The 18,771-nt window shown below is 45.9% G+C and overlaps 1 protein-coding gene across 1 annotated transcript in view; it reads left to right on the top strand.

The window, feature by feature from the left end:
• Positions 1–18,771, top strand: part of COL16A1 (collagen type XVI alpha 1 chain) — a 156,694-nt gene that overhangs the window by 96,134 nt on the left and 41,789 nt on the right. The window contains exons 24-35 of the mRNA XM_048501613.1: positions 325–432; positions 5,465–5,587; positions 6,813–6,866; positions 7,819–7,860; positions 7,951–7,986; positions 9,815–9,868; positions 10,924–10,992; positions 11,087–11,140; positions 16,313–16,339; positions 17,147–17,212; positions 17,395–17,448; positions 17,574–17,627. Of these exons, the coding sequence (XP_048357570.1) occupies positions 325–432; positions 5,465–5,587; positions 6,813–6,866; positions 7,819–7,860; positions 7,951–7,986; positions 9,815–9,868; positions 10,924–10,992; positions 11,087–11,140; positions 16,313–16,339; positions 17,147–17,212; positions 17,395–17,448; positions 17,574–17,627 (741 nt within the window). The remainder of the gene's footprint in view (positions 1–324; positions 433–5,464; positions 5,588–6,812; positions 6,867–7,818; positions 7,861–7,950; positions 7,987–9,814; positions 9,869–10,923; positions 10,993–11,086; positions 11,141–16,312; positions 16,340–17,146; positions 17,213–17,394; positions 17,449–17,573; positions 17,628–18,771) is intronic.

Raw genomic sequence — 18,771 nt, 5'->3', positions numbered from 1 at the left:
AAATCCGAAAGGGGTTTCAAAAGGTGTTTAGGATGACACGTGTGTTTCTGCCCAAGTCCTGAGCCTTGCTCCCAATCACCAGCCTCACTGTGAAGGCTGATTCTTGGAAACAGGCTATATGTTACATTTTTCTGTGTTCATTTTATACAGTTGTTTTATTCTGCAAGTGCAGCTGCTGAGCTTCCTTTTTCAAGGAGGACCATGGTGTGACTGCCTCAGCCATCAAAAGGGTTGGCTACCCAGGTAGAGCCCTTAGGAGGAAAGGAGGCCACTCTCAGGGGGAATCTATTGAGTCTCATTGGATTTGTTTGTTGTCCTTTCTAGGGTGCCACAGGAAACGCAGGTGATCCTGGTCCAGCAGGCCCAGCCGGCGTGCCTGGCCTTGGGGGAGAGCCGGGAGTCAGAGGGCCATCAGGGGCCAAAGGTGAAAAAGTGAGTGGCTGTTTACGGTGCAGTGCCAGGATGCAACCAATCAAACCAGAACCATTACTAAATTTCAGGGCATTTTAAAAATGCGCAACCAGACGCAAAATGTGCAGTTCCAAAAAGAACAATTGTGCAGTATATACATTCAAGTTGGGAGGATTTTCCAATGGGATTTACTCCCAGGAAAGTGTTCTTGGGATTGGTTTAATCCTTCTTGCTGTCCTGCATCTGCCTCCCTTTGCGATGGTCAAAAGAAGGAAGGGGTGAGACTCAGGCCCACTCTTATATAGGCTTCACCCCCTTCTCCTAAATCCATCACAAAGTAGCATCCTGCTGTTTGTCTGGACTTGCTAGTACAGGGGCAGATTGTGCTCCTTCTCTATGCCTTTCTGGGGTTAATTCCGCACAGGGCAAATGTAACAGGTGTAGGATGATATGTAACCCATTTGAGGGGGAGGACTTCGCACAGGTCCTGCCCCCCAAACAAGCCTGCCCCGTTCTATTTCCCCAAACCTGGGTTTTTTGAAAATCGCTTCGATCCTTTTGAAAAATACTGGGTTAGAGCCGCTGTTGTGCGAACAGCCAGGCGGGAGGCGCTTCATTTCCCTCCTTTCCACCATGCCATCCATGGTCAGGGAGAATCCGCCTGCCATTGCCCGGCCCTTGCAAGGAGGCCTCTTCCTGATTTTTTAATTTCGCGGGTTGCATCTGTGTAGCTGCACAGGTACAGCCGGTTGTATTGAGGGATGATTCGTATGGCAGTGGGGGTTCATTTCTGTATGCCTGTGTCGCTACGCATGTGTTGCAGGAATTTTTTTTTTAAAGAGAGAAGTGTCTCTCTTTCATGCGAAGGCGTGAAAGCAACCTGGGTTGTTTCCTGCACGGCATGCATGTGAACAGGAAAACAGGAATTCCTTTATCATGTCTGCAACCTGTTCTACATTTCCTGTGCAGAATCAACCTAAGTTGCAGATTCAGGACCTGCCTTTTATCTCTTTCCCCATCTTGGCCATTCTGGCTGACTTCGGTCAGCAGCTGGACCTTCCTAACGTCTCTCCTTTTTCTTCAAAAAGTAATTTCTCCATCTAATCAACACATTATTTGTTTACTGTCATTGGCATACCTGAGTGAGACCATAGCAGTGCCAGGGACCCACTCTTTCTCCTGGGACTTGACAATATGATCCAGTCTTGTTACAAGCTGTTTAGATGACCCATCAGGTCTGCCTACCTACGAGAATGTGGGAAAACAGAAGATGATAAGGCAAGCAGAACTTGAACACCGTAAACTGCAATCCCCAATACTGGGATGAACAGGGGTGAACTGGTGGACATTGTCTACTTGGATTTCCAAAAGGCTTTTGACAAAGTTCCTCACCAGAGACTGTTGAGAAAACTCAGCAATGAAGGAATAAGAGGGGAAGTCCTCCTATGGATTAAAAACTGGTTGAGAAACAGGAAACAAAGAGTGGGTGTAAATGGGAAGTTCTCACAATGGAGAGATGTCGGGAGTGGTGTCCCCCAAGGATCTTTATTGGGACCAGTGCTCTTTAACCTATTCATAAATGACCTGGAAGTAGGGGTGGGTAGCGTGGTGGCCAAGTTTGCAGGATGATACCAAATTATGTAGGGTGGTGGAGAACCACAAAGGATTGCTAAGAGCTCCCAATCGGATCTCCGATAAATTAGGTGAGTGGGCTCAGAAATGGTAAATGCAGTTCAATGTAGCAAAATGTAAAGTGCAGATGCACATAGGGGTAAAAAATCCAAACTTCTACATACACGCTTTAAGCAGGTCAGTGCCACCAGTCACAGACCAGGAAAGGGATTTAGGCGCCTTTAGTTGATAGTTCCCGCCGGAATGTCAACTCAATGCATGGGTAGCTGTGAAAAAGGCAAACTCTATGCTGGGGATCATTAGGAAAAGGAATTGATAATTTAAACTGCAAGTATCGCCTACGCCCCTATATAGCGCAGTGGTGCGACTACATTCTGCTACCTCGTAGTCCAGTTCTGGTCGCTGCGATCTCAAAAAGCGATATTGAGGAGATAGAAAAAGTGCAGAGAAGGGCAACAAGGATGGATTGAGGACCTGGAGCACCTTCCCTATGAGGGAGAGGCTGCAGCCGTTTGGGACTCTTTCGCTTGGAGAGGAGGCGGCTGAGGGGGGATATGAATGGAAGTCTACAACATTCTGCATGGGGTAGAAAGTGCTGACAGAGAGAATTTTTTCTCTCTTTCTCACAATACTAGAACCAGGGGGCACCCATTGAAAATGCTGGGGGGAAGAATTAGGACTAATAAAAGGAAACACTTCTTCACGCAACGTGTGATTGGTGGCGTTTGGAATATGCTGCCACAGGAGGTGGTGATGGCCACTAACCTGGATAGCTTTAAAAGGGGCTTGGACAGATTTATGGAGGAGAAGTCAATCTATGGCTACCAATCTTGATCCTCTTTGATCTGAGATTGCAAATGCCTTAACAGACCAGGTGATCGGGAGCAACAGCCGCAGAAGGCCATTGCGTTCACATCCTACATGTGAGCTCCCCAAGGCACCTGGTGGGCCACTGCGAGTAGCAGAGAGCTGGACTAGATGGACTTTGGTCTGATCCAGCTGGCTTGTTCTTATGTTCTTATGTTCTTATGGGATGAAGGTCACTTCTGGATGTTTAGAAGAAGAAGTGTGGATTTTTATACCCTGCTTTTCTCTACCTTAAGAGTCTCAAAGCGACTTGCAGTCACAATCCCTTCCTCTCTCCCAACAGGCACCTTGTGAGGTAGGTGGAGCTGAAAGAGTTCAGAGAGAACTGTGACTAGCCCAAGGTCACCCAGCAGGCTTCATGAGGAGGAGTGGGGAAACAAACCCAGTTTACCAAATTAGAGTCTGCCACTCCTAACCTTTATACCAGACTTGCTCTGTTAAGGGAGGGTCTGTGGCTCAGTGGCAGAGCATCCGCTTGTCATGCAGAAGATCACAGGTTCAATTTCTGACGCTTCCAGTTATAAAGATGGTGATCTTTGTACTTTATGCTATGGTAATATGAAAGACCTCAGTCCAAGGCACTGGAGACATACATCCAGTCTGAGTAGACAATACAGACCTTGATAGACTGATTCCATCTAAGGCAGCTTCATGGGTGTTTGTGCTGTTGCTGGGTTTCATCTTTTAGGAGCTTAAGCCAGAAGCTTTTGGAGGCACAGCAGGTGCCTCAAGAACCACTAGTGGAAATAGCACCAAAACTGCTGTAGGAAGACCCGATGTAGTCTGCTTTTCAGTTGTCTCATTGGATGGTTTTTCTTGTTTTACGTTTGTATTCTGTCACTGTTTCCACTGTATTGTTAGATAGGTTAGCCACTGCAGGATCCAGAAGATCAACCAGCACGCGGTGGTTGTACTCTCCAGGTGTGCCCTAGTTTCTTTAGGTAGAGCACGAGATGAAGATGTTTTTATGTACTCACTTGGAAGGGTGAACAACCAGGGAGGTTGGCCAGATGTCTCATGTGCAGAAGCTTTTTAGGGGCTTCTGTTTTTGCTCCCCCCACTATCAATATTAAAAAAAGGTAAAGTTTCCCTTTCAGTCGTGTCCAACCCTGGGGTACCACTGCGAGCAGTGATTTCATAGGCAATCCTCTTTTGTTGGGTAGTTTGCCATTGCTTTCCCTGGCTATTCACCGACCAAGAAATGGATGGATGGCTGAGTTGACCATGAGCCAGCTGCCAGGATATCTGTCCCACAGGGGGCTTGAACTCCTGACCATGTGAGTGGCAGTGCAAGCACTTAACCACTACGCCACACAGCTTGTCACCATCAATATTACCCAATAGTAAGCCACTATTCGTGAATGTGTGGAAGGCTTTGTGATACTCTGACTGTTTGCCTTTCGTTTTCCTTTTTTTTCTGGTTGTCAATTCCCTTCTGACTTTTTCTTTCTTGAAAAGTTAACTCTTCTTGACATCATGCCACATTTTTTTTCTTAGATAAAGAAACTCTTATCTATCCAGATTCTGGTTCAATTTTAGTCTTAACTGTGCAGTTTGAGCGAGTCAGTATCTTCTAGCTTTCATTCCCCATATCTAAAAATAAAAAGAATGATAACTACAGTAGCGAACCACTTTGTGAATTAGAAGTGCTATGAGCTACAGGCACTTGAAAACAGATCTTATGCATTTAATCTGGAAATGTCCATTGACAATATGGTTCTGGCAAAAAAGAAAAGAAAAGAAATTAATTGAGGATATGATGGGATATGACCTTTTCATGGATCCTAGGATATACAAGTGACAGAGTAGAGAAAGGAGATAAGGAAGTTTTATTGAATTTAATTATGGTTTCGAGGAATGTTTGTTCTTTCTCAATGAAAGAAAATGATTTCATCTGCTGTAATTTATTAGTTTAAAAGAATATGGGACATTATTGTTGTAATTCACAAAATACTGGAAAAGGACATTGCTTCTCAATTTAATGTATTTGTTTGAGAATTGAGTTCTTTTTTGTTCCATACTAGTATATGATATTTCAAGCAGCTTCTACCTTGTGTGTATTTTCAGTGCTGATTTTAACTTCATTGTTGTCATCATTAAATCTAGTACTACTACCACCAATAGCCAGAGCAACAATGGCAATAATAGTAGTGCTATCCTCCTTTCCTTTATGAACTGAGGGGCTCATATGGAATCAAATGTTACTTAGTGCTACTTGGAGCCCTGTACAAATCAGTATCTGGCAAGGAAGAGTCACTCATGCATGGAAGCTCCTTTGTTTTTTCAGGAAATGGATTGTGTACATATGCCCTGATCCTGAATGTACAAAGGCAGGGCCAGTAAAATCTGTATTCTCTCCTGCCAAGCATTCATTAATGTGCTTGCTGTCTATAAATCTTTGATTGCTTGGAGCCATCTTTGATAAGGGCAGAGAAAGCTGGATATAATCAGCATAATTAATCAATTTCACAGTTGTATGCATATCTAACCTCATTGACTCCTTTGTTTAAGCATCATTCTGTGTCTTCATGGTCTCTTCTGGCTTGGCTTACAGGGTGATGCTTGTGAATCCTGCCCCACCTTCACTGGAGACGTGTCTGGCATATCTGGGATTCCAGGGAAACCAGGTCCAAAAGGAGACCGTGGATTTCCAGGTGTGGGACAGCCGGGCAAACCTGTAAGTCACTTCTCACCGGATTAGGATAGTGAATGGCAACACTCTCAGAAATCCATCAGGCTGGATTTGGTGTGATATACTGATGAAGACTGGTCCAGCAGCTGCTGCTGTCTTCGTTTGCTTTTGTGAACAGATCTGAAAATTCCAGGTTGTATACTGAATGTTTGTATTGGTTAATCTTTTAGGAGATTTACCGTGCCGTCCTGAGCAGGCCTTTGCAGAATTCTACTCGGTTCTCTTTAGAGAAGCTTACTCCCCTGGAAAGCATTCTTAGGATTGTACTTTTCGAACATTAAAAGCAACTCACTGGAGCAGATTAAAGGGCCATGCAATCCTGTAGCCGCCAACCAGATGCTTCTAGGAAGCCCATAAGTATGGTGTGAAGGGAACAGCCTTCCCCTGCTTTTTGCGCCCAATATGCGGCATTCAGCAGACACACTTTCTCTGTTCAGCTGTCATGGAGAATAATTGTTGATAGGCATGAATATGCCTGATCCTTTAATCCGTCACTGCAGCCTACATGTTTTGCAAGTTAATTCTGCATTGTGGAGGGGAAAAATGTTTCCTCTCCTGTGTCCTGTATCTGCTGCCAATCAGTTTTTCTTGGGCGACAGAGAATTGCCTTTTTAGCTTTCATTTCTTTAATTAAATGATTCCATTGATGTATTGCAAGACCTCTGTAAAGGCACTTCTTTGAATCAAGGTGACTCTGAGGACAGAACCTGTGAAGAATTACTCTAGTCTATTTCCAGTGAATCAGACTAAAGTAACCTCTGCTTGGGATTTCACCATTAATCCGTTAAGAACAGCAGATAATTCTAAAAGCCCCTTGGTTAGAAATGAAGGGAAGCCATCTGCATTATTTCTGCTAAAGCTGAAATGCAAGCCGTGCTCTAATCTGTTTTGATGTGTGAGATAACTGGAGCCAACACTTCACACAATCCCCCAGTTTTCTTCAGCCACGATCTGAAACGTATCACCCGGTCAATCCTGCTAGAGATTAGCAGAGTGACTTGCATTCACGTTCTGTAATTCCACATAAGTGCAAAAAAGACACAGGACTCAATAACAGGGGCACAATGTTGTTTCCTCAAACATCTCAATTTTTATCTGTTTATTTTTAACAAATGAAAAAGGAAGTGATTGAACGCTACTTGATAATACCTTTAAATAAATAAATAAATAACACATTTTAGAAAACTTTTTTTAAATCCCTTCCTTCCAGGGTAAACCAGGACTTCCAGGAATTCAGGGACCACCTGGTTTGAAAGGGCTGCAGGTGAGTAAGGCAGCAGGATTGAAAGCTACCTCATCCATGCAGGGTGGTTCTCTCTAGACGTTCTGACAGCAAGATCTGAGAAATGAAGAAATAGTGAGGCTCTGTTCCTAAGCCACCACACAGAGCACTCCCATACCACTTTGGTGTCATAAATCCCAGAAAGATTCATCTGTCCCCCTTTGCCATTGATTTCAGCCAGTAGGTGAATACATATTTGCTTTGTTAGGCATTCCCTCACTGACTTTCATTGTCTGTTCATGCATCTCTGTGTTATGTGTTCTAATTGTTTTAACTGTTTTATTTATATGTATTTTTAAGCTTGTTTTAATGTTATGGATGGGTGGGGACCCTACATTGGGTGAAAAGGTAGCTTAAAGACATTTTAAATAAATTAAATAAATAAGGAAGGGAATCATAAGGAAGGAAAGCCAGAGGCAACTAGAGGATTTAACTAGAAAATGTTAGGAGGGACACCTTTGAAGGTTGAGGGGGCATCAATTCCCAGTGAAGGAACAGGGAGCGAGCACTGAATTTAGGCTTTTGTGTCAAGTTGCTGGGATCTGGGCAAGTTCCATTCCAGAGTGGCTTTGGGTAAGGTGACCAGATGGTCACCTTTGTGAACCGGGATGGGCGGGTAGGCGGCTGCGCAAGCAGCCGCTGGAGCGCACTGCCTTCTGGGGCACTGCTGTTTCCCGCCCTGTCACAGGGTGGGAAGCGACAGCGCCCCAGAAGGCCGTGCTCCTGCGGCTGCGTGCGCGGGAGGCTGCTGCACTGCCTTGCGCCCGGAAGGCAGTGCGGCAGCCTCCCCAAAATCGGGACAATTGAAATAACCCACGGGACGCGGGACAAATTGTTTGAAGGCGGGACTGTCCCGCCAAAAGCGGGACGTCTGGTCAGCCTAGCTTTGGGGAATGACATATTTCTAATAACCTGCTCTCTCACTACTTTCTAGGGGGAGCCAGGTCCCCCTGGGACAGGAATCCAAGGCCCAGAGGTGAGTAGGCCCATTTCTCTTTGGCACCAGTTGGCTGCCCTGCACATTGCACTGAGAATAGGACCAAACTGCTTTTCTCTTGTTTTTCAGGGGGAATCTGGAGAGACAGGCTTGCCTGGCAGCCCCGTAAGTACCATCCAGCTCTGCCTTATTGGGTCCCAAGAAGACTGGGGTCAGTCTCAATAGATTCCTGTCATGGCTCCACTCAGTCAGTTGGACACCAACTGCGGGAGGAGAGCAGGGCTGGATCGAAAGAAAATGGTGCCCAGGATAATCACTGAAATTGTGCACCCCCCCCCCCAACAAACATTTCCTCCTCACTCATGAAGCAAAGAAATCCATTTTCAAATGGGATTATTTACAAACAGCTGCTCCCCACTTGGAGCTTTGCTTTGCAAGAGCACTATGCTAGGAACTGCATGCATTTTTTTTCTTCATACGTTTCATCATGTCTTGTTTTCAGTCTCGTACATGCCTCACACAAATGGAATCCCCATTCCCCCAGACCCATATCCAACCGTGCGAGAACTAGAATCAATATGAAATATGTCTTGCCCTTCAGGGGACCCTGACACACACATAGAGTCCACACTTTAAAGAACAAAAATCACACACATAACTGTAAGCTTTTTTAAAGTCCCATTGACTGTAGTAGGAAGGAATAAGGTATGCACTTAACAATACAATCCTGTGCAGAGGCAAATCCATGTTAAGCCCACTGAAGTCACAGGGCTTAGACTACAGTGACTCTATACAGGTTTACATGACTTCTATACAGGTTTACATTCTCTTTGAGGAGCTGAAAAGCCCTCAGCTTTAGCCGGATTGTGCCTAGCTTCACAACCTCTTTGTCACTGCAAAATCAGAACTCCCACACACTCTTAAAGAAATATTAAGGGAAAGGTGAACATAGCCAAGATTTTCCTGGACCTCTGAAGACCACACGACCAAATGGGCTACAAAGTATTAGATGAAGCATAATTTGGGAGTGTTGAAAGTCCACACAGGAAATCATTGAAACAGTGCACTGCAGCAACAGTTGGTGGATAAATTCCACGGTCCCATGAATATGGAGAGTCCATTTATACACCATGGCTAATTGATGGACCACTTTTCCATGAATCCATCTAACTTCTTCTTTGAGCCTTCTATGCCTGTACCCATCACTACGTCCCCTGGCAGTGAGTTCCACAATTTAACTGTTCACTGGGTAAAGAAACATTTCCTTTCGTTGGTCCTGAACCCATTCCCCATGAAGTTCACTGAATGCCTCAGAGTTCTAGATGGAGATGGAGGAAAAAGCTCCCTCTAACTGCTATGCCTACTCCATACATAGTTTTATAACCTCTACCGTGTCCTCTGTTAGTCATCTTTTTATCTCAACTGAATAGTCCCAATGGCAAGTACCCCTGTAGTGCATGGAGAGAAAGGACTGCAGCCTTCTCTAACACTGATTTCCTGACCAAAAATGGTCCAGGGATGTTGTTTTCCCTTTGGGAGGCTGCATGGGCCCACAAATAATGCATATGCAAACCTCCTCCCATGCCCCAACAGAGCATCTGGCACCGGTGAGAATAAGGAGGAAATACCCACCACATTGCTTGACAACTTGCATTCATTTGTTATGGGTCCCAGGTTTGTTATGTGTGGACTGCCTCCCCTCCCAGCTAGAACCAGAGGCAATTAAATTCAGTGGCATCTTTACCAGTTGGAAGGGAGCTTTGCAGATCCCTCCCAACTTGAACCAGTAGAATCAGAGCAAGGTTCTGCTGAGCTTTTCTTGTTTTTCCGGAATCAGTAGTGGTTGTCTTTTGCTTCACACACATCAGAAAACGCACTTTCAGTCCACACTAGTGATCATTTGCAAGTGGATCATCCAACTTGTGCAAAAGCAACCAAATCTGTCCCTGTGCCTGAAACTATTTTGTTGTGATTCTCCTTTCCTGCTCCACAGGGACCCCCAGGGCCTCAGGGGCTACCAGGAAAAGTTGGGGGGAAAGGAGAAAAAGTAAGGATTTCGCACATTTTTATTTTTGCTTGTGAAATGTATACTTGTCTAGGAGGAGTATGTGGGGGGGGGGGGCAGGAATTGGCTGGATGTGATTTGTTCTACAACCCATTACTTATTTATTGACTGTGAATGCATTTATATGACAACTGCTAAATTAGCTTCCCTATCACTGCATTTGCAGCAGTGGTTTGCTCCCAGACCGATTTCAGAAGTTAATTGCTTCAGTTCTGTTTTGTTTACATGTGGCCATTTTACTGGGGCTGAATCTACTTCTGTTGCCGCTCCCTTTTCACCCCCTGTAAGGATGATCCGACCCCCCCTTTAGCTTTATTTACTACTTCATCTGTAGTCTGCCTTTCTTGCTGAAACTCGACACAGCTAATAGCTGAAAACAATGTAGTAAGAATGATACAATCCATAGAACCAGTGAAATGAGTGAGTGGGGATTTGAACATGGGTTTGCTGGATCCAGGTTTCAGAAAGAGTAGCTGTGTTGGCCTATACAGTATAAGTGCTAGATTCAAGTCCTGTAGCACCTTAGAGATCAATTCGTTTTTTGGTGTCTACTCTTTTGAGAGTCAAAGCTCCCTTATTAAAGGCGATTAGACTCTTGAAAGCTTGTATCCCTAAAATCTTGATGGTCTCTGAAGTGCTACTGGACGCAAATCTAGCTCTGGATCCTAGTCTGAAACACTAACCAACAGCTTGACTCTGGAACATAATTGGTAACCCATGGAGCAACTGCAGAAAGGGAACAATCTACATACTCTGCCAAGCTCCCGGTAGTAATTAAGCTGCGGTGTTATGTACCAACTGGAGTTTCCAAGTACTCCTTGAGGACATCTTTGAAAAGGTCAGATTGGTACTCGTGGTTCCTGCCCTGAAGAACAGTCTGTAGGAAATCCGTACTATGCTGCGTGGTCTATATCTTACCTATTGTCTGCCTTGGGATGCTTCCGCTACAGCATCAAATTACGCACTTCCAGGCAAATATTAGAGTTGTTTTGGAAAGCCACGGCTATTTGAATGTCACACTTCTCTTCCTCTTTTAGGGATCTCCAGGTCTTAAAGGTGCCACAGGGTCCCCCGGACCTCTAGGAACCAGCATCACTGGCCCACCAGTAAGTACGCATTCTTTCTCTTGCTCTGGAAGTGGTATAGCCCCTACCTTGTCTATTTTCTGGCTGGTTTACTGTCTCTTTCTTTTTCCCTCAGGGGCGAGACGGTCAGCGGGGCCTTCCAGGAATTCCTGGATCCAATGGTATAATGGTAGGTGGCCTGTCACCCTGTTTGCTTGGAAGAAAGTGTGTTTTGGAATAGACAAAAGGCTGTCCAAACATCTGGCAGTATCAGATCTTCCCGACGTGAACAAATCCCATTGCTTGCAAAAACGAGTGGGCACAAGAATTGGGGTTTGAAGCAGAAACCACTCTGTGTTCCCTTGGAGGACAGAGTCCCCTGAATGTGGGGGTGTATGATGTGTGGTGGTCTAAGCAAACTGGGAACCAGGAACCAACTTCAGGTTTCACATGCTGATCAAATAACTGCTTGCCTAATCTAGGGGGAAACTAGAGCATGGTTTATGGGTTAAGAGCAGGTGGATTCTAATCTAGAGAACCAGGTTTGATTCCCCACTCCTTCACCTGAGTGGCACAAGCTTATCTGGAGAGTCAGATGTGTTTCCGCACTCCTACATTCCTGCTTGGTGACCTTGGGCTAGTCACAGTTCTTTGGAACTCTCTCAGCCCCACCCACCTCACAAGGTGTCTGTTGTGGGAAGACAAAGGGAAATGAGCTTGTAAGAGAGAGAGAGTTTGGATTTATATCCCCCCCTTTCTCTCCTGTAGGAGGCTCAAAGGGGCTTACAATCTCCTTGCCTTTCCCCCCTCACAACAAACACCCTGTGAGGTAGGTGGGGCTGAGAGAGCTCCGAGAAGCTGTGACTAGCCCAAGGTCACCCACTGGCGTGTGTGGGAGTGCACAGGCTAATCTGAATTCCCCAGATAAGCCTCCACAGCTCAGGCGGCAGAGTGGAGAATCAAACCCGGTTCCTCCAGATTAGATACACGAGCTCTTAATCTCTTACGCCACTGCTGCTCCTTAAGCCACTTTAAGTTTTCTTACAGGAGAGAAAGATGGGGTATAAATCCAAAATCCTCCTCCTCCTCCTCCTCCTCCTCCTCCTATTATTTGAAGCATGTTAACTGGCTACAATGAACTGGATGTATGGTTGCCAACTCTGGCTTCATACATTCCTGGAAATTTGGTGGTGGTGCCTGGGAAGGGATGTGATGTCTTTCTAGGACTTCCATTTCTCTTAGACTCTGTGCTGTTATACAGAATCTGCCCTCCAAAGGTGCCTTATTTCCCCGGGAAATTCATTTCTGTAGCCTGGAGGTCCATTGTGTTTCCAGTAGAGCTTCAAGCCTCTCTTTGATGCGGTAACCCTAGTTGGACTAGGTGAGCCTCCAAACCAAGAAACCTCTTATGCCTCCTATGCTCTTCTTGCATGCTCTGTGTGCAGAATGAGGATGGGTCACTGAACCCTGTTTGCACCCTGGATGAGGCATTGGGCCCTGTGCCCACCTTTGTGGAGTGAACCCTGAAAGGAGGTTTTGTTAGCCTCAGTTGTGAGGCCTCAGATTCAGATACTTACAACATTAACATGTAGTTGTTCGAAATGAACATCATGTTTCCACCCCAAACAAAGGCTGACTAAAGTGATGGAGTGGTAGAGGGGGAGCCCTACAGAATGAAACATACTTTCCCATTTGCAAAACAAGACAATCATTCATTCTGTGATTGTGCAGAGCTTGTTTGGAAGGGGCTTTGCGAAAAAGCTCCATGCTGTTTCGGTGACAAGCCGAATCTCGGAAGGCCAAAGTGTAATGCTGGAAAACAAATTGGATTTTGGACACATCCTGTTTAGTAAGCTCAGATGTGATTAGCAATGAAGATAAAAGGGTTATTAATTATGTGCTCCCCCTCTCGAGGGGAAAAAAAAACTGTTAGCTATTAAAATCCAGGAGCCTTTGTGTTGTAGCCCTTTGAGAAATGACTTGTGACCCAGGGCATTTTTCAAGACATTCTATGTGACTGTAGCATCTAACTCAGCAATATTGTCATTGTGTCAGGCGGGCTGTGTCCCAGACAAAGCTCTTGGAAGTCATGGTAAACTTTGATGCCAGTACTGTGGCCTGCTAGTGGGTGTGCGTGAGCCACAATTAACTTGCAATCTGGCCTGATAGCCGTTGCCTCCACAGACAGAAGGAGAAAGGCAATAGAGAGATTTGGAAGAAAGGAGAAAGTAAAAACAATACGTAAGGATAGCAAGCAATAAAACATATGAGTTTTATGAGGTCCCAATTCAGTGCCTGCTTCTCCAATAGTCTGCTAGCAAGATTGGAGAAAAGGTTTGATTCTTGATTATGTCCATATTTTCCATAGTCACCCTGCCCTCAGATCAGAGAATTCCTGTTTTTCCAAAACCTATTAATGCGAACTTTTATCTCCCTTCGCATGGCAAAGTAGATCACCATGCATTAAGCTTTACTTCAGTTTTCTCACTCCTCCCCAGCATATATTAAGCTTGGTTCCTCCCGTCCCCCATCATGCTTTGGGGTACCATTTAACAACATTCAGAAGGACCAAAGATGGCAAAAAAAAGAAAGGAAAGGCAGCAGGCAACCTCCCCAAATGGAGGTTGCATGGAAACAAGTAAGCGGAAGGAGAACAAAATGTCCACTCAGCTAGGGAATGAATGAATGGTTTTATTACAGCCACAAGGCCAGCAAAAAGAAAACAAAGATGAATTCAAATTATACATATATACAAAAATCCATGGTATATTACCCATACCCCCGAGAAGCATCAACTCACAGCATTATTACAATCACCATCATCTAGTACAGCTCCCTGTCTTAACGTGGAACTGCGCTTATTATATGCTAACATACAAAATCTGGCTACCCTCAGAGATATAAAAGAAACCAGGTCTTCTAATAAAATTCTTATAAGAGCTAAATTAGCGGGCCCGGCCACGCGTTGCTGTGGCTCAGTCTGGTGAAATGGAAAAGAAAGAAAAGGGGAAGCAAACGATTCGAACATGTGTCATTGCACAATGCTTGCAAAGGAGGGGAGGGGCAAGGGGCCCCTCACTCCCCCCCTCTCTCCCATTCCCTTGCATGGCACCCCGCCCCGTCCCTCCCTAACATTCCACTTCCTCTGCTAGGGTGGGTGGGCCATGTCCAGGTGGCGGGCCCTGTCTCTTTCACTCTCTTCCCTTGCAGGCGAATTACCTAGCTTAAAACACGCTGGGAGGCATGAGCTACGTTGTGTTCCAAATTTCAGAGTGTTTGGTCCAGCAAATCCCCGGACCCTCCCTCACTTTCCCCTTCCTCCGCTTTTGCTAGGGTGCAGGTCCATGTGTCCAGCATTTGGTTGGGCCCCATCTTTTTTCACTTCCAGATGGCAGCTCGTTTTTCAAAGCGAAGGCATAGTTGTTTCCCTTTAGTATCAGAGGGGTGTTGCTTTGACAGGCCAGCAGATGGCGCTGTTGCGGAACAGAACTGTGGTTCCAGCTGTCACAGGTGTGGCTTGTACACAATAACTGGCACAGTTGTGACATGTACACAACAGGAGGTGTGGAAACAGTATGGAAACGTGGCCGCACGCGAATGCGACGTTGTGTGAAAATTTCAAAGCAATCGGTCCAGTTGTTTGGGAAATTACCTGTCAGCAGAAAAATGCACTGATAGATTTTTATATATATAGAAGATTAACAGTGGATGAATTAAAGATGTCCTTTCCCCTTGATGGAGCTCACAATGCAGTAAGATGTGTGCCATGGAGTCTACTTCCGCTGAATTGCAAACACATACTTTCCTGTGCCGAGGGATTTTTTGAAATCTTCCCACTAAATTGGCTAATGGAAAAGCACCAAACGGAGTCTAGAAAAGGGTCAGCGGCATTTTGTGGATGCAATACAGTGGAACCTCGGTTTTCATTGCCTTCAGTTTTCATCGGTTTTGGTTTTCATCGATTTTTTCAGTGAAAAATGTGTCTCGGTTTTCATCGATTTGCAGTAAGGTGCAGGGGTTTGTGGAGAAAAATCACCTGGACAAAGCTGTTGCAGGCCGTGTCTGCAACTTGTTTAATGACAATGTCTTTCCCCATTTCAGACAAATCTTAAAGAGGCGTCAGAAACAGACCTCTTTGGACAGCTTTGTGGTGCGACATTGGTCCACTGGCTCTGAAGCTGGTCCTAGTGTTATTGTTTGTTACTGTTTTCAGCATTAAACACTATGTTTATTCACCAAAAATGTGGTTTTGGTATGTTTTTGGAGTGCCTAGAATGGATTAATTGGATTTACATTGATTCCTATGGAAAAGTTTGCCTCAGTTTTCATTGATTTCGGTTTTCATTTATTCTTTTCGGATGGATTATCAACGAAAACCAAGATTCCACTGTATTAGATAAACAAGGGGTGGCCAAAATTCCTGCCCAGGATTTCAATGGTTTATATAACAAGGGTAACATTTGCATTTCGACATCATTGAGCCATTGATAAACCAAGACTGTTGCTCTACAACATAGGTGTCAAACTCAGGCCCTCCAGGTGTTCATGGACTATGATTCCCATCAGCCCATGCCAGCAGGGCCAATTGTCTGTGCTAGCAGGGGCTTCTGGGAATTGTAGTCCATGAACATCTGGAGGGCCTGAGATTGACACCTATGCTCTATGATTACCCAATTTCAATAGTTGCATAGGATCCAACCCACACTGTTTAAGTTTGAGTTTTATCTTTTCTGACCAACTTGGATATGGCGACGCTGCCCGCAATAAAGGCAGTAAACCCAGAGGCTAGAGAAGAATTTGAAGCCAATATTTAGTAATCAGCCTCCCAAAGGTTGTCTCTACTTCGACCATCCCTGCATCTTGCCTTAATACTACATTAGCTGTTCATTTAAGTGTATTAAACAAAGCTCTCAGAAATACAGATAAGACTCTCTCTAATAAAGTAAAATCCGATATCATTGCCAATGAGGCTCCATAGGTAAGTTGAGCCAAGGATTTAGCTTCAAATAATCTAATTGCAGTTGGGATAAATCCACCCCCTTGTGATCGAAAATATCTCAAAATTGCCTGTGAGCTCTTTTGTGCTGTGTGTATAACTGATTGTATGTGGGAGAATCCTGGTTATAAACAAAAAACTGTGGGGAAAATCCCACTGCGAAAAAAACATCAGCGGGGTAAGTAGTGCATGCACAAAAGGCCTTGGGTGGTGGAGGGAGACACAGAGGGTTTTTTTCCACTGAGTACCTGTTTGGTTATGCTTCCTGGTTAAGCATAATAATGGTCTAAATAATCATTCTCCACCTTGTTAGCATTGTATTCCACCAGCATGTGATGCTGCATTTCTCTTTCTTCCTCCCTCTAGGGTGAAAAGGGAACCAGAGGTGAGAAGGTGGGTCATCTTCCATTTTCAGCCCAGGGAAGGAGCTGACATTTTCTTTCTGGTGGCTAACACGTCTGCGGTTTCTCCCCAGCATCACTAGAATGGCGTCATAAATATTTTCTCCTTTGCTCCACGCTGTCTTCACAGCAGTTATCTTTCAGGGGTTGAACCCAAAGCTTGGGGGTAGATGGGGAGAGAAAGCGAGAGCGTTCCTGTGAATGATCCAAGAGATAGTGAGACAGCAGTAGGGGGAAGAGCCTGGGTTTCCCTCTTCAGAAAGGCAGCAATAGCCACCCCTCGCTCCAGGGCCATTTCCAGGTTTTGGGGGAGTCAGTCTGAGAATGCCCAGGGGCTTCCCTGTGCTTACTTCCAGGCCCCTCTTCTTTCCCACACCCTCACGTGCCCTCACTTGTTGGCCGTCATTCTCATGAACTCTAACATCACTTGCATTAATAGCTTCCCACGCTGCCTGTACACCCTTTCCCTGATGGTGCTGCGTGCAGCTAGGTGAGTGCTGTTGCTTTGTGCACCACCCACATGTTCTGCTCCAACAATGCCATGCAGCGTGTTTAACTGGGAGCACAGGTGGTAAAGCCCTCACAAGCAGGCACTGGAAGGATATGTACAGGCATCAAAGAGGATGCTTGAATAGGGAGCCATGAGCTCTAGCAACTTCTCCACTTCAGGATATGCTGGCACCACCCCTGCCTCACTCTTGGTTAAGGACCCAAGCCAGGAGTTCAAGACCCCACCTCTGCCTCACTTGCTCCTGGCACACTTTGCGATCACCTCTCATCTCTGCCATTGGTGTTTCAGGGTGATCCTGGGGAATGCACCTGCACGCCCAGCTCTCGTGTGGATTCAAGTAACATCGGTCTGCCGGTAAGCGTCGTTTCATGCTTCCCCTTCCCCGTGGCCTTGGGGCTTCGCTGCCAGGCTGGGTGATGGTTCAAGCCGCCCCCCCATCCTCCGCTCAAGCGCTCAACGCCTTTGCTACTTGGGAGGCCAGAAGTTCTGTGTCCTGCTTGGCCTTTGCTAAACGCTCTCCCCGTTTGGACCCACAGGGAGCCCCAGGACTTTGGATCGGGACTTCCTGGCAGCCTCAGCCAGGCCCACAGGTGTGTGTGTGGATGTGCATGCTTGCTCCTCTGTGCGTGGCAACTTTGGCTCCGCTGTCCCCATGATTTAGGCAGACATTCCTTTAACAGATTCTCCTTTTTCTCTTTCTTTGTGGGTGATGCAGGGACCGCCAGGTGCTCCAGGACCACCTGGCCCGCCAGGAGTTCCTGGGAGGCAGGTATGTACTAAGAGACTCGTCTCTCCCGATATCTCATAGATCGCAACAGGCATGTCTTCTTGATGCCAGCTCCAGAAGGTAATATCAATGAGTCCTCTTCAAATGGAAAAGATGGGATGCGGAAACCAGGGATTCTCTTTTGCCACCTCTAAGCATCGTGGGTGTTCTGAGAATGGCAGTGCAGACTGGCCACAAGTGGGTCCTTGGGCTGGCCTTACAGCTCCAGAAAATGCTTGAAGTTCTGGAATCAGCCCTGTTAAGGTTGCCAACTTTCAGGTGAGGCCTGAAGGTCTTCCAGAATTACAACTGATTCCCATACTATAGACATCAGCTCCCCTGGAGGAAATGGTCTGAAGGTGAACTCCATGGGGAAAAAAGCCAGTTCAGAGAGCAGACTCCATGGCATCGCACCCTCACTGAGATCTCTCCCCTCCCCAAACTCCGCCTTCTCTAGATACTGCTCTCACATCTCCAGGAGTTGCTCAAGTCGGCAATATTAATTGCCTATGCCAATAAAGGCTTGCTTCTTCTGCTTCAATATTAATTGCCCTGGAATTTCAGCTGGTCTCCGTGGCTAGTCCCACCATTCTTTTGTGGGCTTTCACTTTTTATCAAATGTAATTGCTGAAACTGATTTGAAGGCAGAGTCTGGCATGAAAAGAACCGAGGCTTACTTCTCTCTTGCCATTGTCAAAATGGCCACTTCCAGGTTGCTTTTTACCCTCAGTGGGGGGAACTCGCAGGTAGAGGCAAAATCAACTCAGGTTACAGTTTCCCTTGGCAAAACAACAGGAGATAAAAGAGGTTAAAAACCCCTCTCCCACATACACACACTGTCCCAGAGGCATAGCTGGGCCATAGTAAACCCGGTGCGCACTCTGCGTTTTCCACCCCCTCCCCACACACACACGTACCTTAGTTTAGCCTGAAAGTGCAGGCTGGAAAAAGCTGCCTTTTCACTTGAGGCTGAAAACGGCTCGGTGGGAACTACACTTCCCAGGAAATCTTGCAAGCCCTCCAGACGTGTGCCCGGTGCAGTGTGCACCCCTGTCCCTTGGTCGCTCTGCCTCTGCACTGTCCTTTCAGACTGGGACCCCAGAAAAAAAAATTCAAACAACAACCTGTGTGCTGAGTTGATGCATTT

Source organism: Sphaerodactylus townsendi, linkage group LG06 (genome assembly GCF_021028975.2).
Source record: "Sphaerodactylus townsendi isolate TG3544 linkage group LG06, MPM_Stown_v2.3, whole genome shotgun sequence".
NCBI classification, from domain to species: Eukaryota; Metazoa; Chordata; class Lepidosauria; order Squamata; family Sphaerodactylidae; genus Sphaerodactylus; species Sphaerodactylus townsendi.
Note: the sequence above shows the minus strand (reverse complement) of the source record. Positions and strands in the feature narration are given on the sequence as shown.